General features: G+C 42.1%; 1 protein-coding gene across 1 annotated transcript in view; it reads right to left on the bottom strand.

Moving 5' to 3' along the window:
- IGSF5 (immunoglobulin superfamily member 5) overlaps positions 1-24,433 on the bottom strand; it is a 30,030-nt gene extending 5,597 nt beyond the window's left edge. The window contains exons 1-7 of the mRNA XM_072852137.1: positions 24,311-24,433; positions 15,848-16,168; positions 14,508-14,816; positions 9,214-9,345; positions 8,663-8,687; positions 5,537-5,649; positions 3,440-3,516 (exon numbers count right to left, since the gene is read on the bottom strand). Coding sequence (XP_072708238.1) covers positions 3,440-3,516; positions 5,537-5,649; positions 8,663-8,687; positions 9,214-9,345; positions 14,508-14,816; positions 15,848-16,168; positions 24,311-24,368 — 1,035 coding nt within the window. The 5' untranslated portion in view covers positions 24,369-24,433. The remainder of the gene's footprint in view (positions 1-3,439; positions 3,517-5,536; positions 5,650-8,662; positions 8,688-9,213; positions 9,346-14,507; positions 14,817-15,847; positions 16,169-24,310) is intronic.
- Between the last annotated feature and the right edge of the window lie 361 nt (positions 24,434-24,794).

The following is a 24,794-nucleotide window of genomic DNA, read 5'->3' as shown; positions in this document are numbered from 1 at the left end:
ATTCACTGTGATTGCCCTGCTTTTCATCTCGTCCCCACATCCATGAGCTTCTTTTAGTTTTAAAAATCTCCGTTCAAACTTTGCCCATATGGACCTATTTTCTGGCCTTGTTGCTGTGGTTAATCCTGATCCCATAAGGTGACAAGGAAGCCAACCACAGAAATCTTAACTTCTTTCACCTTGCAGAAGTGGAGAGACAAGGCTTTAGGTCTTCAGTCTCTGTGACTCTTTCCATCAGTAGATGGACTCCTTGTTCCTTCCCCACCCTGCTCCTGAGGGATGACTTGGTTTCTTCACTCCTTCTTGACCTCCACAGAAGCACTGCAAGAATGTTTGCTCATTTTTCTTGATTATCCAGGGAGAGAGAGGCAATTTGCTGGAGTCCACCCCTTTATGACCTCCTTCACTATGGAAAAAATTATCTGGATAACTTCTCTTCCTCTTGTTTTTTTACCCCCTATTTCTCATTAAAAAGTCCAGAAGAATAAAGATGAAAAACCTTTGGGAATGTTTCCAGTATGCAGGCAGGGAAAGCCAACTGAGAAACACAACTTTCTGTGCTTAGAAAATGCAATGGCAGGAAGGCAGGTGGTTTCTGAAGAAATTGTTTGATTCAGCACTAATCAGCAAACAGTTAAATGGCTTGCCATCTGATTTCTCCTACTTGACAAGAAATATATTATAACGAAAGAGCACCACAGTGGTTATTATGCAATATATTGTCAACAGCAGTGATTGAACTCTACTAGAATGTATCCAGTAACACTTTTTGTCAGAAAACCTCTATTATGCAGTTAACAGGGAAGGTTAGGAATGTAAAAGAAAAACACGTTTTTGTCTGGGAAATGTTTTACTATGTTTGTATATAATGCCATAAATTTAAATCATGGACTGCAAATCCACAATTTAAGGTAAACCTTCATCAGCCTTTATCAGCTCCTGAATATACAAGATGGGGTCATCACAATATACTGAGAAGCCCTGTTCAAATTGAGAAATAGTTTGTCTTCACAAGCCATTCTTAGATTGCTAAATATTCCTCCAACATATGGAAAACAGTTATAAATAATTTTCACCGCTAGCTTATCTCTTGATATTTTTCAAAATTGCGTGTGCAATTACTGATGCAGCTAGAAGCCACCGTAACAGACTTGTACCAAATATTGTCCAGGGACAACTGGTTTAACAGAAACGGTTCAACTTTATCCTGTGTGCCTGTGATGGATTTCAATGTTTCCTTGGCCACTGGGCTGAAAGGTACCTCCTAGGCCATCTAATCTAGCGTTTGACATGGAGCGCTGCACCTACATTTGTGTTTCAGTTTGAATCAGGCGCATGAACCCAATGCTTGTGAACCCAGTCTGTTGATGGTCCCCTCTCACAACACTATTGCTCTTTCTGAGGAGCTGTCTGAGAGCACCCAAACTGGATACCTTTCAGATGACACCAAATGGCTTAATGCCCCCCACCCCCCCACCCCAGTGCACAACCAGTGCACATCAACCATCAATGAGCACCCAGTCACTGGGAAATGGCTACAGCTAACTGAAGTTATCGCCTCCCCCTGAAATGTGTATAGGGCGGATACAGGGTCCTCAGCACAAGCTCTTTTGCTTCTCAGAGCAGACTGTAATGTGCATGTAAACATAGCCAGTGCTTTATAATCCTGTTCATAAGTGTATCAAACACTGTCTGAAACTTTTGCTCAGGGTTATAGATCCACACTGAACCCTCAGATGTTTTGTACATGCTTTTCAGTTTTGCTTTAACAGTATTTTGTTTGACAAGTAATTAATGGCAAACATAATAACTACCAGCCACAATACATCAGTATCATTATTATTTTTACTGTTATTATTTTAATCATTGTTTTAAATCATTGATTGAGTACTTCCTAAATTTCATTCTGTGCCAAAAGAACTAGACACACTCTGCTATGATTTATATGCAATGTCATCCCAACACAGATTTCTGCATTGTACATGTTGAAACAGCTCTTCAAAAACAAATGAGTTATCACTGTGTTGAGGAGTGAACTCGGTACCACATCACTGCCACTTTCCCAAGAGAATATTGGCAAAAACCATCATGGAGGTGCTAAATGTATTTTACAAATATATGGCATAAATTAAGGTCCACATTGCTGTTGTGCTAGAAGCTAAGAGAGCCCAGCACCACCCTTCAGAACAGAGGTAGCTGAGAATGGAACAAGTAGAGGAATAAACACTGAGCTCTATTTCTTTACATGTTAGCCATGTGGAAAGGGGGCAAAGCTCTAGGGTGGACTGGGTGTTAGCTGTGTGCTTTCCCTTCCATCATTTACTGCTGAGATACTAAAGGTCTCTAAGATGAGTGTAAAGTTCCTGACCAAAGCAACTTCTGCAATGTGGAAGAGTAATTGGAAATTACAATCAAGAAATGATCCAGAGAAAATGTACATTTATTTACTCTATCTGCACTGCATTTTGTTTGCAAAGGGACCTGAAACCTCACCTTCAACAGGGCCTCCATCTTATATCCACATCTCCTCCAGTCTGGCAACTGGGGAGAACAACAAGAACATTGCAGACCTCCACGTTGGCAAAGGCACCTATATAACAGCTGTCCAGCATTATTACATGCCCTCCATTATTAAAGCAAACCTCCACATTATAATGGTTTAATGTATAATATACACAGAGGTGAATTCTCAAAAGCCAAGCCAGAGTTACTCCAGCTGGCAAGGATGAAAGAATTAATTAATGGTACTAAGTGGGCTTGTGGAGAGAGAGAAGGAGACTTTTTAATCACAGGAATGATGAAAAGACAATTGGCTTTACCTATGGAATGTCTGTCCCAGCCAGGGCTACCCATCATGCTGGCCAGCAGAAAGGCCTAGCTGACATTTGGAGGAGGAAAGGTATGAAAAGCAATGGAAAGGAAAGAGCAGACACTGACTGAACACCTGTCAGAGTTCAAGAAGTGTCTGGATGATGCTCTTAGTCATATGGTTTATTTTTAGGTAGTCCTGTGAGGAGCAGGGAGTTGGATTCGGAGATCCTTATGGGTCCCTTCCAACTTGAGATATTCTATTATTCTATGAGGGGAAGTCTGTGACTTCGTAACTTTAGCCTGGGAGGTGGGGAAGAAGATGTAGCAGGGTGCTGAGGGGAACAGATGTAACAAAAGCTTTATTAGACATTTCTTCCAAATATCAGGGGTGGTTGTTTCTCCCTCACCTCCCATCCCCCCTCCGCAAATCAATCTAAATCCGAGACTAACACCCAGGGCACTTACCCTTATAAATCAAACATTCAGGAATGCTGAAGGGACATTCCACTTACCCAATTACAGCTGTAATTGACTTATAAATGTCTATCTCCACCCAAAATCTATGTTTGGATATAGTACGATACGCACTGTGTGAAAAAAAAGGTCAAGATATCAGCATTACTATTACCTTTGGTACAGAACTGGTATGTAAATCTGCAGCAGGAACAGTGAGCTTTGAAGACACTGGGGGAAGAGAAGCAATTCCTGTAACAAGAACATACAAGATCACTGTTATTTGGTGTCCGCCATGGCATGAACCACAAGCCGGTCAGGAATACAGCTAAATATGATTTAATATTGTGAGCCAAACTCTAGCTAACTTGTTGGGCTAACATGGCAAGGTTTTTGTAGTGTGGGGGAGCTTGCAGGGGTGACTTCTGTGAGAAGACACCAGGAGCTGCCCCCACGTCAGACAGAGCCAGTTCCAGCCAGCTTCAAGACGGTCCTGCTGCTGGCCAAAGCTGAGCCCATCAGCAACACTGGTGGCACTTTTGCGATAACGTATTTAAGAAGAGGTAAAAAAGGCTGTACAACAGGAGCTGGGAAAGAGGAGTGAGAAAATGTGAGAGAAACAGCCCTGCAGACACCAAGATCAGTGAAGAAGAGAGGTGAGGACGTGCTCCACGTGCCAGAGCAGAGATTCCCCCGCAGCCTGTGGAGAAGACCACAGTGATGCAGGTTGTCACCCTGCAGCCCATGGAGGACCATGGTGGAGCAGATATCCACTCTGCAGCCTGTGGAGGACCCCATGCCACAGCAGGTGGAAGTACCCTGAGTGAAGCTACAGCCTGTGGAGAGCCCACACTGGAGCAGGCTCCTGGCAGGAGCTGTGGCCCCATGGAGAGGAGCCCATGCAGGAGCAGGTTTTCTGGCAGGAACTATGACCCCGTAGGGGACCCACACAGGAGCAGTCCATTCCTGAAGGACTGTACCACGGAAAGGACCCATGCCAGAGGAGTTCTTGAAGAACTGCAGCCTGTGGGAAGGACCCACATTGGAGAAGTTTGTGAAGGACTGCATCCTGTGGGAAGAACCATGCTGGAGCAGGGGAAGAGTGTTAGGAGGAACAAGCAGCAGAGACAATGTGTTATGGACTGACCACAGCCCCCATTCCCCGTCCCCCTGTGCTGCTTGTGGGGAGGAGGTAGATGAGCTAGGAGGGAAGTTGAGCCTTGGAAGAAGTGGGGATGGGGGAGGTGGTTTTAGTTTTGTTTTTCTTTCTCACTATCCTACTCTGTTATTAATTGGCAATAAATTAAATTAATCTTCCCCAAGTGGAGTCTGCTTTGCCCATGACAGTAATTGGTGGGTGATCTCCCCCTCCTTATCTTGACCCACAAGCTTTTCCATCTTATTTTCTTCCCCTGTCCTGTTGAGAAGGGGGAGTGATAGAACGACTTGGTGAGCACTTGGTGGCCAGCCAAGGTCAACCCAGCACACTAACGATATGAAAGGAGCCCATCTAGGACCCAGTAGAATCAATTTGTCCAGGTCTACTTAGTTTTCCTTTTATTTTTTATAACTCCTACATTTTACAATACCACATGCTCTTGAAATCTTTCCACTGCACTTATTTCTTCACAATTTATTTGTTAGAGAGAAAAGGATGTATGCCTGGATTATAGACTCTGCACAATAATTTTATGTCATTAAGTGTTTGATTAAACGTTTTGATAATAATGTGGTTATAAATGCAAGTGGTGGGTAACGATTTGGTGGAGATTTACATTTGCTTTTGAAGAGTCTTTGTGCTTAAGGACTAGAATTTATAATGCCTTAGTCATTTATCAGTAAAATCATAGTTCACTAACTGCCTTTTTTTCTTTCCTTCTTTCTCTTTTTTTTCTGTTCTTTTTTGTTGGTGGTGGTGGATTTTTTTGTTTTTACAGACCAACTGTAAAATATTTCCTAAATTGACTATCGTATGGGAATCCAGTACTCCCACCTCTGGCCCCAGAAGATATTTGGAAGAACAAAAGCACTTAAAAAAACAAACCCAGGACTAAAACTAAATTCAGCTGCAAAGAACTTTAATGTTTTCTCAATACTTTTGAAGGACCATACTCTAGAAAATCCACAGTATTCTGAAAAGGTTCAGGCCAAGCACACGTCCTTCACAAAGTATTGTGAAGTCTTGTAATGTGATTGCTTGACCAATTGCTTGTCCAAAATGCCTATGTTGAGAAGCAGTTTGACAATATGTGATTCACCAGCTTAGACTCACCTGGGATTTGTTCTGTGTTCCACAGTTCCTCTGGAATGTATCCCTGATTTTCGCTACCATGCCTTTGCCTGTTTTCCAAATTGCCATCTTTTCTCTTCTCAGCTGAAACTTTTCTAGAAACAAAAAGGCCTGTCATTAGAACTTCATTATGATATGAGAACTCTTGGGTAGTAGGTTACAGAGAAAAAATGAGATGTCTTACTTCTGAAAAAATAGGTGCAAAACATATCTGGGCCTTCCAAGTAATTAGCTAGTACAGATCTTGTCCCAAATAAGTATTACCTGTGAAATTCTGTTTAGGAAGTTTCCATCAGCTGCATTATCAGAAAGCAGGAAAATAAAGTGAGCAATCTTCAAAGTGTGAAGACTCTGTTCCAGATCATAGGTTTTGTAGGAAATTAATTTTGATCTCTAATTCCGAATTACAGGATATTTAGTGGCCCAATAATGGAACACCAGCTAGGTCACTTATGACAGCTCATCATTTTTGTGATTTGAGCCCTCCCCGACTGCAAAACAAAAGCATGTTATCCCCCATCACCACAGTTGTCTCCCAGTGACCTGCATAGCTGGTCAGCAAGCTCCCACTGTCTCACAGTGACCTGCATGGCTGCACAGCGAGAAAAGAGTGCCTTTTTACCCAAAACTCTTATGCTAGAAGAGATGCCACTATTCATCTGTTCCTACCATGGACTCCTCTCCAGGATAGTCCCAGGTCCATCTTTGCCTAGGTTTCTGGTGTGGCAAGCACAAATTGATGGCAGGACTACGACAACCCAGGGATTTGTAGGGGAAGGGGAAAATATTCTCGGTTAGCAATATTTGTGGAAACTGCTGCATTTACTTTTTTATGTTTAGTAGGAATTACTTTGCAGGCCCATAGAGCTTCAGATGAGCATTACTGATGCACACGTAAACCCGACAAGCCAGCTATGACTACGTGGCCTTTTTAGGAGATAAACATGTTAGATACCACTAAGAAACCTGTCATGGTTGCCAGAAGACAAGAGCGATTGTTTAGGAATACCACCTCCACATGTTACATGATACTGTACTGTCTATTTTGTCTGATCCTCGGATCTCAACAAACTCAGTGTAGTAGCCAAATCGAAAGCAGCTACAAAAAAGCGTGGGAGGTACAGAAAGATAGCCAGCCAAGTTAGAAATAAATGTGGGAGGTAAAACAATATATCTTTGGTCTCACCAATTCTTTGCTACTACTACAATGCAGCTTCCAAAATCTGGACAATCATCATTCTTTTTACTGCAGGAAGGTTCCCCCCAAGAAAAAAACCACCGAACCTACAAAATCTGTAAGCGATTGTAAATAATTCCTGTGATTTCAGTGTCATTGTTTACACATGCTAAAACTTTGCATAACTGTCAACACTGAGTTTCTAAGTCCAAGCTGAGCCATAGAGCCTGGACTCATCCCAGTGCTTAAGTATGCACTTAAGTGTTTGCTTAACTTCCAAAGTGTAAGCAACGTTTGTGAAGTCAGTACAACAACTCATGTTTAAAGTTAATGGGAAAATAGGAACTTTACTGTACTGACATCTAAAAACACACATCCTGTCATGAAGATAGAATTGTATTTGCCTAGACCAGATTCAAAGACATTGGGGGAAAGTAATGTTATGCCCTATTCTGGACCTGTTCAGGTTGTCTGAAAGAAAGCACTGTGCAGACCCGCATCAGCGAGTTAGGGTCCTGGGAAGGACACAGACCCGACCATACCAGTCCCCACTGCTGGGCAGATGCTTCCCTGCATGTTCAACTGATTTTGTGTTAGCAGAGTTGACCCTTGCAGAAGGCTTTTGGCAGAACCAAGTCAGAATCCAAGCAAAAAGGCTTTGTAGGACTTTATTCATAGCAAAACCGATATGCAAGTTGTACGTGCTTTTGGCCTCCCATTCCCTACTGATTTAGTCCTGCCCTATTTATATAGCTGCACTTGGTAAAATGATCAATTTAGCATCACAAACTAAGAAATCACGTGGAAATTTACTGGTATGGCATGGCATAATTAGCATCATTTCCTCAGGAGAAAATTGTGTTTCCCTAATTTCCTTATTTTGTTTGGTATCAATAAAGTGCTCTATAAATGGAAATCTATCAACAGACCTTCACCAAATTTCCCCACAAGAGGCCATTAATGAAGCTAGGTATTACTGAAGTGCGAGGCAACGTGGTGTAACGTTTTGTAAACTCATTAAGAGCCGGGGAGTTAAAAGCCCCACAAGCACAGGCAGAGTATGAATTTACAATGCTCCCTAGAAGCTTAGAAAAAATAACTCCAAATAACCCCACTGATGTTGCTGTCACAGCCATGCTGGCGCCAATAAATAGGATCTTAATGCTGATAACCATCAGCTCATGATTTCTAGGGTTTTCCAACTCAATGCAATAACGTACCAACAGCTTTGCACTCCAGCGCGTCTAATCATCACTCGATCAAGTGTTGACACTCATCATCGGGGCAGCTTTATTTCGTTCTTTGGTTTTTATCAGTCTAACGCTAACGAACCTTAAAAGAGGCGGGGAGACCGTCTAATTTGCCTGCCAATCTATCCCAACTAGCTGGCGGCAAGGCTTCTCGCCGGAAGGTCCGGGTCTCCCCCCCCCCAGGCAGCCCCAGCAGAGCTGCTGGGCTCGCAGTGACCTCCTGTGGCGGCGCGGGCAAACGCCCGGCACGCTGCGGGCAACCAGCCCGGGGCAGGCAGGGCTGCCTGCCTCCCCTGCCTTCCCCGGGGCGCCTGGGGCTACGGCCGATTTTTAAGGGTTTGCTTTGCCCGTCAGCTTCCGTAGGAGTGTATTTTGCGTCTGTAATTTCTGTGCGTGCTGGATCAGCGAGGTAGCGTTTGCAGGATTTTGATTCTTTTCACCCAGTTTATCGTGGGAACAGAGTTCACAACCTGCTGCGAGCTGTGGCCCTTGCCTGTCGCCCCTAAGGTCAGTTCCCTTCCTGTGCTGTGCATACAGGCATGGGCAAGGTCACACAGCGGGGCAGCACCCACACATCCTGGAAGCGCTGGGCGGTGGAAACCGGCACATCCCTCTCACCATCCTGCAGCAGCCTGAAAGCGTTCGGTTAAAACGAAAATTCTCCCACCTCATCCAGCTTACCTTATTTCATTTTGATATGTAGATCCTGAAGGGGGGGGGGGGGAAGAGAGAGAAAGAAAGAATATGTTTAAAATGCAGGAAACTAAAATGTGACCTACTGTAGAGCTCCTCTTAGAGTGTGCACTGTGTTCCAGCTACCACAGGGCATCTCTCCTCCCTGTTTACAAAATTGTGCAACGTCCCTGTAGAATTGCTTACACAGAAACTGGAAATTAAGCACACAGCACTGAAGGTATGCTTCAACAAAGAGCCCCGGCATAGGAACTAAACATCATTGAAAGTTAACTTACTCCTGAAAAACACGACCCCCTTGTAGTTAATGTGAATGGCAAAACTAATGGGCCACTAATTACTCTGGAACCAATTTAGAGGAGAAACAGCAAGATGAAAGTAAGGAGCATCTTAACCAGGTCATGGTTAAGAGCAGGATCTGTCTGCTCACACTTCTCTTTACAGGTCTTTGCACTACACCAGAAGTAACATAACCAGGAGATTTATATCTAACTTAAGATGCTTTTTAATATACAGACTAATTGTGGAGGTCCACTTACCTTTCTTTTTTAGGCAGCAGCAGCGTACAACAACTGCAATAAGAATGATCAGAAGAATAATACCAACAAGTGAAAGCACGACTGCAAGTACAATAACCCACGTGCTTCTGCTGTCTTCACTGTAATCATTCTCTGTTAAATTAAATGGAGAAATATTGTATTATCATCAGAGCCTCAGAACATCCTTTTCAGAATATTTACCTTTTCTGTGAGAAGCTATTAACTGCTTGTTGATTATTTAACAGGGAGTCTGTGTTTTCCGAATGACAGACTCTGTATTTGTGGATGGTGCCCAAGAACTTAAAATGTTTCCAAATGCAAATTCTTTATTGCAATTGTAACTTTTCCCACAGCTACTTCTCTTCTGAAAAACACAGGGGTGCAATCTTCCAACCTAAACTTTATTTTGCAGATAATGCTGGGCCTCCCAACATGCTTTGGAGACATCGGGGGTTGGGGAGAGGAGTTAAGATTCAATTTAGATGTCTATACTGCAGATATTAAATGTCTTGCCTAGCTGCTCTTGTCAGTGGAGAGAAAATAAGTATTTTGGGTTACAACTCATTTGGCCAAATGTGCATGTGTGTCCCTTTGGATAAGATGAGAAGCTTTGAAGAAGCATACATTTCTCCCCACAGACCACAGCGATAGTCTTAGGTGACTAGTACAGATGGACAGTACATATCTAGCCTGTAGATATGATTTTCTGATGAATCTCATCTTGGGATTTCTCTCACTGATTTCAGCAGGTGTGTGGTTTTGGGACATACTTGGTAGGGCATCTGTTACCCATTTAAAAGAGCAGCGAATAGCAAAACCTGTAAAGAGTAGCACCACTTGGGAATATGCAGCTACTAACCCATCTTCACTACTGGCATTCTCACAACATTAACTTATTCCTTTGTCTTTGCGGTAATCTACAGAGTTAAATGAGGTGACTTCAAGATAATTCAGTATCTTGCTGAAATCGGTTGCTATGACCAAACAGTTTTCCTACAGAGCTCCCACGTGCACAGAATTTTAAAAATACTCTGTGTTTCTCACACAGCTGGATGCACAAGGAAGGTGTCGGTTCTGATTGTCACATCATCCTGCCCTTTGGTGTCGACCAAATATTTCAGAAGCATCTCTAATTTGGCTACCCTTTGAAAAGCAGCCCCAAAGTCATTTTGGCAGAGTTTAGAAACAAACTTCCAATGCAAATTACAGGTGTGAGACACATCCAAACTTCACAAAACTCATTCTGTTGCACTGAGTTTATGATTGATTGTCATTTCCTCGTTAGAGGTCCCAGTTAATGACTGCATGGCCACATTTAGCTGACAGCCTCTGGAAAAGGTACCGCAGCAATGTAAGCAACTGGTGGCTGCGCAGTGTCGGGGCTATGCCCCTGATGTGTGAACCAGAGTATCTGCTGGTTTACCTAGGGCAGAGAATAAAGAAGTAAATCCTTTCTATCTACCAATTTGCCTGGGCATATGTTTGGGGTTTGGAGGTTTCAGACTGCAAAGATACAGGACCAGAGCCTCCTACAAGGCTTGAACCTCTGTTAGGAGTCTGTATTCTCCAAAGCTCAGGTCATTATGATTAAGCAATTTGTTTCAGTCTTCTCTAATCCTAATGCTCAGTCAGCATGTTTTTAATTTCTTCTGACCATTAGAGAAAACAAGCACTCAGTAACCTGCAAACTAGTAGTTAATTCTGTAGGCTGTAATCAGTTGTGATCACAATTTATGATAAACTTGTTCATAATATTTTTATCTAGAAGTACTGCAACAAATATCTAACAAAAATTTTATCATATTTTGTTCCATAAAGCATGCCACACAGGGATTTCAAGTTGCCTGAAATATGAAAGACAGCTATTTAGCTATAGGGGAAAGCCTAACGTTAGTGTGAAGGCAGGAGCTAAACACACCTGCACTGGCTCATAGCTGCAGGCTGGCTGCCACACCGAGGTATTTTGCTCCCTGTCAGGTTCAGGTTACATGCCGAAAGAGTATCTATAGAGCTGAAGCGAAAAGGACATGATACAACACAAACACTCCCAGCACTTCAACATTGTAGTTTCTCCCCAGTTTTGGAGGATCCAGCAAGAAAATGGAGCTGGGACCAGCAGGTATGAATGCAGGAGCTGCCAGCTCAACACGCAAGTAGGGGTGCAAGAAAGGGGCACTAAAGCATGAGGGCATTAAACTCCTTTTAACCCCATTAGTAAATCCACACCAAGTTACATGAGGTGCTTAGTGTAGACAAAGCCACTTCGTCATTCTATGGGGCCCATCCTCTGCTGCTGTCCCGACCTCTGGCTCCTCCAAAAATGCCCAAAAATTTACTTGGGCAAAGTATCTGCAGGAAAGGGGATTTTCCCTAGCACATGCTGGTGACCAAGGAGAAACGAGAGACTGGAAAAAGCTGCACATCGCTTCTTGGACACTTTGGAGCTTTCTGGCTAACTTAAAAAGCAAAGGAAGATCAGGCTCGTGGCATGTTCCCTATCTTCATTTCTGCAGGTCAAAGGCCACATGAAGTCAACACTGAGGCCACAGAGAGCTTGGGCCCAGCTCAGGGACTCTGCCAGGGACCCCATTTCCCAATAACAGCTCTGTAAATGCACCTGCTGGGATCACTCCATAGGAGTTCCCAAATCTGGGGCTCAGCCAAACACCACTGTGAGTGAGGTACCTCTGGAGCAGGAGTGACTGACATAAAAAGGCACCACCTTGTATGGAAAGGTCTGAGATTAACACTGATCTAGAGGTGCAGGAAGGTAGGACATTCACTGACCAGGAGATGGCTGGCTGAAGAGGGCTCAGATTTTTGGTTGCAATTCTTGTGAATGGACAGGTATTGCTTGTGAGAGACACAGAGGAATTAAATTCCTCAAGCTTTTAAGTGAAGGTTGAAATTGATATTACAGTAGTTTTGGGAAGAATTCCTTAGATGTTTGAAGCTAGTTGTATTCTTTCCTGACAACAGCTAGCTAAGGCTGAGTCTGTACATGGAAAGTCAGACAAGCTCTGAGATTTCAAGTGTGATATATACATTATATATCTTCCTCTGTCGTAAATGCCATGTCTTTATTTCATTCTAATAATTTAAAGACTTCATATTCTCATATCCTGACAAATTTCAAGTGTCTGCTGCTGCACAATGATTTTTACAAAGAGAAATGAATGATGGTCCTATACAATCACTAATTATACAATAATTTTGCTTCATGACATCTGTTTTTCTCCTCTTCTGATTTACAATGAGTAGCTATGGAAACTGAGGGTGGATACCGCAGTACTTCACAAATGAGTAGGCAGGGGAATTTATTAATTTCCTCAGGATACTTCTATTTTGCTTAGTCAGTAATTAGGAGCAATCTGACTACAAAAAAGCCATATTAAGAATGGTGAAATGACCTTTTTCAACTGCATTACGAAGCAAGTACTTCTGAAAAAGGCTTGCTAATAATGACTCATACTTAAAATAAAAGGCACAGTTATTAAACCTCCTCTTTTGTTTATATGTCAAAACTTCTACACCAAACCCCTCATCAATCCAGTATAAGAATGTCTTTGTACGTGCCGTGTTCACCCATTACAGAAGAAGAATCAGTGCATCAAGAGAAGCTGTCATCATGATTATAGAAGTTCACAATGCGCACCACATCATGAAAAGAAACGTAGATTCGAGGCCCTACTCTGTACAGAAGACAGTGGGGATGCATAGACCCACTGCAAAAAAACCTCCATATAACCTATGCATTTCCCATACCACAGGATAAGGCTAATAAAAGGGATGTCACTGTAGGGTGGACTATGTCACCATAGGTGGCAGTGTACCTATATCCAGCAACTTCAGCTCCCTGCCATGCAATTAGTGCTTCAAGTTTAGTTTGTCTTGAGACTCCTCTACCTTACAGTTGAGACACTTGGCTAGTCCTAACAGAGAAATTGTCTGGTATCGTCACCCTTATCTGCATTAAACACTGCTAACCCACAGGGAGATATTTCCTCTTACTTGCTCTTATTGTGTTACGGTTTAGAAAAGAAAAAAGGTTTTCATAGGATTCTGTTAGATTATGAGGCATATCTGTAGTGATAGTCCCACTTGCTTTGTTCCACGCTGGAAGCACAGATCAGATAAAATCACACTTTTCCTTATAAACCTCCTAATACTGTGAATGTGTTAAATTATGGAATTTATTTTCATAGGATGTCAGTGAGGCCAAAGATTAGCAGCATTACAAAAATGTTGACAATGTTAGCGAAAATATTTAGGGTTATCAAAGGTCTAACTGTTCTTGAGAGATTTGCTCAACATCCATGCTTAGTTTAAAGTGACCTTGAATTTCCTTAAATAAAAAGCAATAAAAAGCAACCAAATGCACTATCCAAAGAATCCCACATATGTTGCTGCAGGACAAATTTTACCTTCCTCTAAGACGCAAAAGGGACCATACCAGGAAGAGGAAAGGAGGCCCAATGGCCCTTTGATCTAAGTAGACTTTGGGAAAAATTCCATGATACACAGCTTCTCTTGATGACTTGATTCTTGCTCTGTAATGGGTGAATACACCATGTACAAAGACGTTCTTATAGTAGATTGATGATAGGTATATGGTATAGAAGTTCATACATGTAAATGCTACCATCTGCAATTAGGTGCCAGCCTCAGTGCAGCCCTGGGGATGTTACCACCATACTACAACAGCTCCATTACATCTGATAACAGCTCATACAGAGAACTTTCTATTCGCATCTGAAGTGCTAGTACAGAATCTATTCTAGGTTGTGTGTGGAAACTGGGAGTAAAATCCAGGAGTTTTTTCCAAGTCAGTGGTAAAGTTGGTATTGAATATTATGGAGAACAATTTCACCTGAGGGTTTGGCTTTGAATAAATGAGGTCTAACAAATTATGTTCATATGGCAGGCATGGCCTAATCAAAGATATTTAACATCTAAATTCATTAGATGTTTACTTGGTCAAGGAGCAAAGGCCAGTTTTCTTATCAATGAATCCATAGTAGGAGTCAGTGGCAGGTGTACTGCTTCATTTGTCTTGCTCAGTCCTAAGCTGCACTTTGTGGTTCATTAGACTTGTACCAGTCCTCTCACAGATGTGAATTTAACCCTACCTATGTATCAGGTTGTGACGATTGGGTCTTAATTCTACCCCCTTTGCACATCTCATAGTATTTCATTTGCAAATAAGACTTTTCAAAATAAAACAAAGCAAAACAAAACTAAAAGCACAGTTCTGAGAAAATAGTACAGGCAAAGTACAACAAACATTCACTCACCTATAGTAGAGTTGACAAAAATAACAGTTACAGTTGCATTCTGAGGGTTAGGGAGTGCTTCTATGTCAGCTAAACAAGTCAAAATCTCAGTGGCCGTCGGAGTCAAAGTTAGGATGCTCAGGGCATTGTGGAGGTCATTAGATCCTTGACTTTGCTGGGTAACATACCTCGACTTATCAATGAAAGAGTCATTTGTCATCCAGGTAATGTCTGGAGCTGGAGCCCATCCTAAGGCTTCACAAACAATTTCAACCGTTTTGTTCTCTTTTACTGTTAAGGTGCTATTTTTGATGAATAAAGATCCATTAACTGTAGGAGGGAAAACATATTTTGTTCCTTCAGAATATTTGGCTGCATTGCTTTCCTGCTGATAGTTTTAAATCTTATCTAGCTACCAAGAATTAGCTATGCCTTGAGATATGAATTTAAAAACAATCATTATTAGCACAGATATACCATATGCATGATATAAACACGCATATATTCTTCACGGACACATTGTCCAGTGTGTCTAAAGCACAAGTCTCCACTTTCAGTACCTTTCCAATAAAAAGCAGGAAATTATACTTTTTAGCCATCCTGATGTATTTCCAGCTGAAGGACAACATAATGAAATAACAGAGTTTCTCTCTAAATTTTAAGTATGCTTGGGTTTTATCAGGAAAGGTTTACGGGTAGATGAGATGTTCTCATTGTGTGAAGCATCTCTTTGACAAATGCATAGTATCTGGTGATTAGATCTTGCTTTACTGGCTGCACTCTGTCACTATTGCTGCTTCAGAGAGGAGGAAGAGGTCTCATACACAGGGACTTGATACACAGGAACTTTTTGTTCCTTGGAAACGGTAGCTTGCAGCAGCAATCATATGAAGGGTATTGCTTTGTGTCTCAAGAGCTTTACTTCTACATGCCATTAAATCAAACTCAAAGAAGCTGGATACAGACTGAGTCAGAAATCAGGAGGGAGATCTGCCCTAAAGACAGCAGAAGGTTCATGTACAAAGATGTGCATATGGGGTAATCCATACTGTTTCTAGCCAAAAGATCATTTTTGACTGACTGCTAGTGGGCCTGATATAGCCTTCAGGCATATTATACAATCCAATAAAGAATAAGAGATGTAACAGAAAAAAAGAAGGGCAGTTCAAACCTTTGTTCATGGCACTCTGAATGTGACTCTGAAACCTGCTTTGACAGGAAAATTAAGACAAGGAGGACAGGAGGCAAAGGATGGTAAATGAGAGCATGTACTCCTTTGCAGGGATAATTTGGGCAATCCATCAGAGGATTCCTTTAAGTGCAGTATAATAAAATAGCTTTGTATTGATGGCTATACGTACCTTGAACAGAAAGAAATGCAAAGCTGCTCTCACTAGGTTGCTGGGTGCTGCATTCAATTTTTCCAGAGTCACTAAGCTGTGTGTTGTGGATGATCAGCTCTGAGGTAAACCCATTGCCACTGGTATAATTTTGAGATGTGAAGCGGTCTGATGTTTCAACAGCTCCTTGAGGATTGATGACAGTGAGGACAGGATTTCCATTGGACAGCCAAATGAGAATTACCCATCCTACTGACACAGTGCAATTAAAGCGGGCTTCTGAACCAGCAAGGACTGTTGCATTAGTAGGGCCATTTATAATAGAGTAACAAAAGCCAAGACCTGGAAGGAAGGAAAAACCACAGTCTGTAAATACATATACAACACCACCACCAAAGGCCTTTGACTTAATTTTTACTGCCAGCAATTTAAGGCTAAAAAGCTAGGTGCCCTGGTTCAAATAGTATTATTCACTAGGCACACTGGGGTATTAAGCACTTAGTCATGTATCAGGAAAGGCAGTTGATTCAGCTGAGCTGGCACTTCATCTCTGACAGTTGTCAGTATCTGATACTTTCAGGAAAAGATTATTGTCTCATTTGCTATAATGCCTGTCAGTAAGTAGTTAAAAGATATGTATGCTGAATTGAAATTGCAACTGAGTAATGTTAATCCCACAGCACTAAATAGTGGTCAAATGCTACATGGCTATAATGGAGCCCCAAGCCAATCATTACAAACCCAAGAAGTACAGGTTTATATAGATTAAAAGATCTTAACCAGTTCAGAGATGGATATGTACAATCTAATATTTCAGCTCCAGCTTAGATTAAATAGTTTTCTTTAAAGATGCATTTGATTTTTGGTCTCTCCTCCCCCCACTCCAAAATCACCTTTCTCTTTTCAGTGATTCACTAAAAAGCTGACTTACCATTTTCCTGAAAGAAAAAAGTTCCACTTATAAATAGGAAAATACATGAGTTCTCTATACTTTAAATAAATAAAGGAGTACGTAACTGGTCCCTTTTCCATACCTCAGATTGCCACTGATTTTTTGCAGCCCCAGCATATATCCTTCCATGCACTTTCCCCTATTCATCTCCCTCTTCCTTTATTTCTCATGCATGCATCACATACATCCTTCCCCACCTTCTCAGGCTTTCTGTTAGCCAGAGCTGCTGTAATTCATGAGTTTTTCTCCTTAAAATGTAGTATGAATTTTGGCTACTATTTTTCAGAACCGGAAGCTCATTTCTAATGAAGGTATTCTATTTTCCTTTCCTCCTCAACAGATCCAGGGCCTCCCATTGCCCTCAGAGGAATGAATGTGCAGCTGTTGCCCAGGCAGATGGTGGATCCCCTGCACGTGGGAAGGCAGAAGCACTTGCTTCTACCACGCAGAAAGTGAAGGAAGGATGAAGGCAGAGACCTTTTTTTCAAAGCAGCAGCTGTGACTTGATTCCCTGAAATAGCTAGGGGAAATGGGTGCTATTTTGAAGGTGGGCAAATCCTGAAGTATTTCTCAGAGACAGAACATCATATATCCTAGTCTTCATGAGGGACAAAACTTCAAACTGTAAAAACAACCCAGATTATTTGGCTGATGTCTTAGGGAACAGGACTTGAGAAAGCAGTGTTCTGTTAAATTAGGAACCTGCTTCTCTGGATCTTTGTTCTTTGTGAATCCCTTTGGATTTTGGCTCAGTTCCCCAGAGCATGCTATGTCCATGTGCAGTAGAGCAAAGGCAGAGGTACTATCGATGCCTTTCAAGGAGGAGTAGCTGACCAAATGGCCATAGAGTAATTCAGGTTGGAAGTGACCTTGGGAGGTCTCCAATCCAGCCCCCCTGATAAAGCAGAATCAGTTCTGAGGTTGGACCTGGTTGCTCACAGCTTTATCCAGTCGGGGCTTGAAAACCTCCAAGGATGGAGACTGTACAGCTTCTCTGGGCAACCTGCTCCACTGCCTGACTGTCCTCATGGGGAAAAAGCTTTTCTTTTTGTCCACTCTGAACCCCTTTTGTTTCAACATATGCCTGTTGTCTCTTGTTCTCTTGCCATTCACTGATGTGAAGAGCCTAGCTCCATTTTCTTGACAACCTCCTTGGAGGTACTGACAGGCTGCCACATTAGAGACCCCGCCACCATCTCTTCTTCAGGCTGAACAAGCCCTGCTCCATCAGCTGCTCCTCACAGGGCAAGTGCTCCAGCCCATTACTATCTTGGTGGCCCTCTACTGAACTTGCTCCAGTTTATCAATGTCTTTCCTGTATTGGGGAGCCCAAAATGGTACGCTCTCATAAACCAGTCGCTTGACTAAGTCAGTGCCACCCACAGCCCTGCTGGTTGCAGGTGGAGTGGAGGGAGAGGGAGAGGACTGCCATTGCAGACTCTGCTGTCACCGAGGTTCATCTCAGAGGACTGCTGGTGCTCTGCACACATCCCACCGGGCACAGCTCTTTCTCATCCCACACAGCTGCTTTCACCTATCTCTAAGCTCAGGTCTGCTCCCTTTTGGCCTAGTGCTTACCTGCAGCTCACTGTGACAGAGTTGCTCTTTGATGGGGGCATTGAAAGGTTCCAGTGGCAAGGGACCTCAGGAAACCGCTAGCCCAACTCTCTGCTCCAAGCAGAGCTAACTTCATAGTTAGGACATTTGCACAGGGCCTTGTCAAGTCAAACTTTTAATATCTCCAAGGATGGAGATTTCACAAGCTCTCTGCAGACCAAGCAGTCCTGCCAGTGAGATCTACCTCACCAGTGACTTTTTCGTCACTTACTGGGAAACATTCATGCCGAGGAAGCACCAGGACTGCCAGTGCTACCCCTCATGATTCAAGCTGTAGTCTGCGTAATTACAGCAATTAGATACTACAGTCCATAGCAGTCTAATTAAAACCCTGTGTCTGCAAATTTGGCCTGAGCATAAGTGTTCAATTATTTTCCAGGAGAAAGAAAGTCTGAAATGGCCATTACTCCCTTGCTAAGAGTATTCAGGACAATGAAGTGACTTTTAAAGGTTTCATTCAACCTAGGTTTTGTACATTTTAGGTAGTTTATTCATTAATGGATTAATTATAAATTATTGAAAAATTCATTTTTCATTCAGTCAATAGGTGACCTGAGTAGCAGAGAATATGCTTCATTGTTTCACACAAAAGAGATGTTTGATAGTTGTATAAATGGAAACAGAGCCCAATCTCAGTTACAACATTGCAACCAGAGCCTCGGTGAATGCAACCAGGGCATAAGGTCTGTAATGTCATTGCTCCATTGTCAACATCATTTTCTAATTCCCAGCTCACATTTAATCCTAGGCAGTGTATAGCTAACCAGGTTTGTGCCAAGAATTGTTCTTTAATATAAATAACTCCTCTCTTTCCTCCCACCCGCCACATGTATTTACAGACAAGAGCCTTTTCATTCTTTGTTTTGCAGGATTATACAAACCTAGCTCTCCCTGGTTCTTTGTATGATTGACTCTGAGTTCTCTCCTGTTTACAAAAACCTTTACAAAAATTTTCCACCTTCCTGGGTTATGTTACCTCTGCCATGCACCTCATTCTCCAAAGTATATCTCTGTGTGAGCAATAAAACATTAAATGAAAAGCAAACTTCACTTCCACTGATAGTTAATAAAGTCAGATAAGATACAGTAAAGCATATTTCTGTCCAACTTAAATGGCTCATTTTTTCCCAGCAGCTTTTATTGAAAGCTCTCCTCAGACTTGTAAAGGTGAACTGAAATGCTTTAAAACATGAAACAGCTTGAAGACGAACTCAGCTATCAAACCTATGTGCACACCTTAATACGTTGCTTTATAAAGTTAACCCAACAAAATGCTTAAAAGCCATTTTCTCTCTTTTCTATTTGTCACTTTCTGAATGTTAGGGATTGGCCACATGTCTGTAATGGCATTTACAGAGCTATGGGTTTTCTAATGAACGTGTACTGATGAAGTGCATTCTAGTGAGACCATTTGTCATGTAATATGGCCCTCTTCCCTGATACTCAACATCCACTTGTCATGATTTCTCTTCATAACTTATATTACCAGAGTTGAGACACTGTCCTAAGCTCAAACGTGTCTTTGAATTGTCTATTTTTGCTTGACTCATATTGTAGCCAGCCTTTACAACACTACTCCCTGTACATCTGTGGTGTCTATAACATGTTCATGTGCTGAGTTTTTGATTTTTACACTTTGTTTGAATTCTTCCTGATTGGTTGAAGAGGACATAAACAGCTACTATGATGACAGACACAGCCATGAACAAACTTCCTTAGAGTTAACACCAAAATGCATTTAGTTGCTCATGAAACAGGAGCTGTGGTACTTATCCACACTGCTCCTCTTAATGCAAACTGATCTCTGTGCATTTGTAATTTATTTCTATGCCTGTGCAAACACTTTACTTTCTTAAGGAGCCGTGATTTGCCATGGCTCTAAATAAATGATGCGACTTTCAGTACACTGCTAGCTGTTAATTAATCATTTGCTATGAGATCATGTCTGTGAGTTCTGTTATTGTCTTGAAATTTATCCCTAAACATGAATAATCAGTGATCATTGGCTCTAAAAATACATGGCTAATATTGCTTTTGTTTTCTTCAGACAGTCAGGACAGTATAGGCAGGTAGGTATGAGTTATTCATTCATGTATCTAATATAATAATTTTTTATCAGTCCATAGGTATGGTAGGATCTACATCTTCTTCCACCAACCATATCTGCTGGAGCAATAGATGGTCTTTCACTGACTTCTGTGAGCTAGGGAACAGGTCCATAAGCCCTGTATGGGGATCCTGTCGGTGGCAGGAGAACTGAGGAATGGGACATAGCTCAACCTCGCCTCCATTTAGATCTCAGTAAAGCCCCAGCACAACAAAAAAATGAGCTTCATGAGCCTCTCCACCTGCTGCCAAAACATTTTTGGTGGTTTTAACTTTGCCTCTTTATCTTTTTGCTTCTATTTTTTATCCTGCAATAGCACATGGGGACCTGAACCAACAGTGCGTTCCATTGTCCAGCCCACGTACAAACACTGATAAAGTAACTTGTGTAAGGTCAAAGAGGACATTCATGACAGAAATGGGATCTAAACCCAGTTACCAGTGCTTTAAGCCAATGCTGTAAGTCCTTTTGCTGGGCCTTGCTTTTTGCACTAAGGAGAAAATTTTAGTGCTAGTTTCATTTGCATACTGCTTAAAAAATACTTTACAGATGGTTGCTTTTAGACAAATTAAGGCCTCAGGCTAGATTGTCATTGCACTTTACAGGAATTACGTGTTTGGCTCTTAACAGCTGGTTTAACTTCTGCTTCCCCACATACAACCAGTGAGAAATCTCACCCAGGCAAATATCATCTTTGCAATAAGGAAACGTTAGGCTGTCTTCATGATATTGCATTACCCCCTGATTTTTGAAGAACAAAGCTGAGTTAGGACACCTTCTTTGAGGCACATCACTAATTGTTTATAAAGCAGTCACCAGTGGTGAAAGTTCGCTTAAACTGGTATTTATGGTATTTCAGTTGCTCAGTCCCTCCCAACAGCATGCAGAGTATATACTAACTCTTTTATGAGCTGTTTATTCCTTCCTCTGTCACACAAATTCACTGCCACATCACTGGGAGTTTTGAAGAAACAAAAACGCATCTCATTCCCTGGACGACGCCTGTACTGAGGGAACCTCATTTGCCAAAGAACTGCCCTTGCCCTTCGTCACCGATATTTTTTCTTCTCCGCTTGAACTAACTCTAAAGGACCACCTTTTCATGCTGAAGGTTTCAGCAACAAGGGCATCAAGGCATGGCTACCTTCTTTTCCTTCCCTCCTCTACTCTGCCTTTCCTCTTTTATAAGTGACCTATTGGATGCAGCACAGTGAAGGACAGGATGGACTTATCCTTTTGCCATAATGATTCCTTTTTTTTCAGCCTCATTATTGTTTTTCAAAATTATCTCCCCCGCTATACCCGTATCCCTCTTCCATAAACCCTGCCTTTTATACTTCAGTTTTTGTGTCTAGTCTCTGTCTTCTTCCCTTCCTTCTCTGCTATTTCTGTTTGGATTTCTACATTTTTTTCCTCCCAGTCTGTTTTAAATTCCTTTTTATTTTCATCATTTCTTTAGCCTCTTGCTCACCCCACCTTGTCTTCTGCCTTCCCTGCTTCATTGCTGGCCCACTGCTCCAGCAACAGCTCTGCAATAAATTGTTTTGGATTTGGTAAGATTTTTCTTCAGCACATCTCAAGTTTATTTCAAAAACCAACAACTCTGAAGCTGAGCTTTTTGAAAACCAGAGTTTCTACCCACCTGCCTACAAACCTCTCCACAGCCCCCAAGTGTGTCTTCCCATCTCTTCTCTTACTCACTGTTTGACAGCTGTTGCTTGCAGGCTCTCCTGGCTCTGCTGCTGGACTACTCCTCCTCTCCTCCTGCACTGTCACTTGCCTCTAGTGGTGATGGTCCCCAGGCTGGGAGCACCGCAGCAGCACCACCACGAATAACCTGGCAGCAGGCTGGGACCCTGCACTGCATGTCGGCCCTGTGGTCTGCAATATTATTGCTGCCAAAGGGCATGCTGTGCCCATCCACAGGGGTGCTCAAACTGGCTGTGCCATGCAGTCATCTCAGCAGCCTAGCCACACCACCCAGCCTTGTGACTCCTGATGTCCTGAGAGCAGTAATACTTCTTTCAAGAGCAACACTTGACTCTCCACAACACACTTTTTCTCTCTGCTTTGGGGTGTGTTCCCATGGCTGCCCCGCACAGTGTGGGCAACACATGCTGCTCCAGTACAGCTTGCAGGTGGGGCAATAAAACACCCATTACAGGGGTGCTTGATAAAAACATTAGTGAAGGGTAATAGAAATCCTCTAAAACACGTAGTACTCTGCTCTGGATGCTTAGGAAGACAGTGCAAGAAACAGAAAAAATAAAAATCAAGGCTTCCTTGTTATAACTTCTCAGTGTCCAAAAATAAGAGATCTAGGGAATTCCTGAGCCAATGATTGCATCTGCACCTATGGATGTACCCTCCATGATATCTGTTTCTAGCTTTTTTCAGCCTGTTTATAATTTGGTATCCCCTATATCGGGTGGCCATGAACTTTACTATTTATTGCATACTGTGAGGAAAAGTACATTCTTTGGTTTGCCTTAAACATTCATTCTGATAGTTTTACTGGTTGCCACTAGTTCTTTTTGTTATGAGAAATTGTGAATAACAATTTCACTATTCACCTCCATATAATTAATTCTTTTAATAAACCTTTACTATTTCTTCTTTTCACAAGCAGAAAAATATCCCAGTCTAATGAAAGCCTCCGCATACCTTTGATCACCTCTGTCACACTTTATACCTTTCTCAGACCTAATATGTCCTTTTGAAATGGAAGGGCTAACAAAACATCCAGTATTCAAGATATAAGCTTTCTGTGGATTTATATAATGCCAGGTTTCATTGTATTTCCCTTGCTGAAGACACTAAGCGGTGAAATTTTCTCTCCTTTTCAGCAATTTACTCTCTTTCCAAGATATCCGTTCTTTTTCCCTACTAGACATCTTAAATTAAGTGATGCTTTGCATCAAATGTTTTCTGCTCCTTTATTACTTACTTGGCATCATGACATTTTCTAGCAAATCTTCCTAGTCTCTTTTTGGATTTGGCTTCCCTAAGTAATTCTGCACCACCTGCAAAGTCTGCCACCTCACAGTTCACTCCTCTTCACTAGGTTGTTTAAGAGCTTGTTGAATACCACACATCCCTGTGCAACTCCCTGGGAACACCACTCTGCTCAGAAAACTCAACATTTATTCCTGCATTGTGTTTCCTTTCCCCAATTATTAAGCCATGACAATACTTTCCCTCTCATCCCACTGCAGCTCCCTCCTTTCAGAGCCTGTTAAAACCCCAGCTAGACTATAATAAAAAAAAAAAATCAGCCTTGTCTCCGTTACCCAACTAGTCACTTTATATTCACATTTTCTTTAAAGCTCTGCCACCAAGATACCTTTTATCTGTATTCACTTTGAAACTCAGGCATGTGAAATGTAAATTGGCAAACTAGCAAAACGTTAATTTGCATATATTTCTGGAAGCAAAATCAGCTGCTGATATCAAGTTCTCTACAGATGCCCCCTCAAAAGCAGTCCCAAACAGACAGGAGGAAGATGAGCACAAGTAGAAAGAGAAATAAGTGGGACATCCACGCTCACTGGAAGTGAGAGAGGGCAGCCTCCCCATCTCCTCCTCGCCCCATCCACTGCTCACTCCTGCATACTGAAGCCCACTCTAAGCCATCAGATCATTCAGGCTTGAAATGCAAACTGAACCATTTCAAACAATTTAAATAATGCTGCTCTGGGATTGACTGTTCAATCTGGTATCGCCAGTAACTGCCATTTACACGGCTTTAAAATTAGTTCACACATTTTGTCCACGGTGGCTCATTTCACGGATTATGAATGTGCCTTACCTGGTAGCAATGCAGTTAAGATGAGAGGAAGTAAAATGAGTTTCAGGAACCTCTCCATTGGAGCATTCTCTCCTGGTCCCTAAGGCAGAAAGCCACCAGCGGTCACTGCATACTTGAGAAGAAGCTGAAGGACAGAACTTATCGAGAAACTCGGTAATGAGCTGCTGCTTTGCGTCCTGTGATAAAATGTGACTTTATGTGACCTGTATTAGCAACAAGGGGAGAAGATTAAATGAGGGAGGGTTTGGAAGGAGAGCAGTATCTTTTCTCAAAACATCTGTTTCAAAAGAAGTAGAGGAACTTTCTTCAGCAGAGAAACCTCCCCTACGGACCTTGCATCTCTCACGCCCTTAGTCCCTCCTGGCTATTACAGCCCTACTGCTTCAGGATTGACTGTGTCAGGGGAACTCCATCTGCATCATTAAAGTTAATCATGAGCAGCTGGGAAAAAATTATGCTCTAAGCTGCTTGCAATTGCATGTGT

Source organism: Ciconia boyciana, chromosome 1 (genome assembly GCF_034638445.1).
Source record: "Ciconia boyciana chromosome 1, ASM3463844v1, whole genome shotgun sequence".
Lineage (NCBI taxonomy): Eukaryota > Metazoa > Chordata > Aves > Ciconiiformes > Ciconiidae > Ciconia > Ciconia boyciana.
The sequence above is the reverse complement of the archived record's forward strand: the minus strand, read 5'-3'. Positions and strand labels throughout refer to the sequence as shown.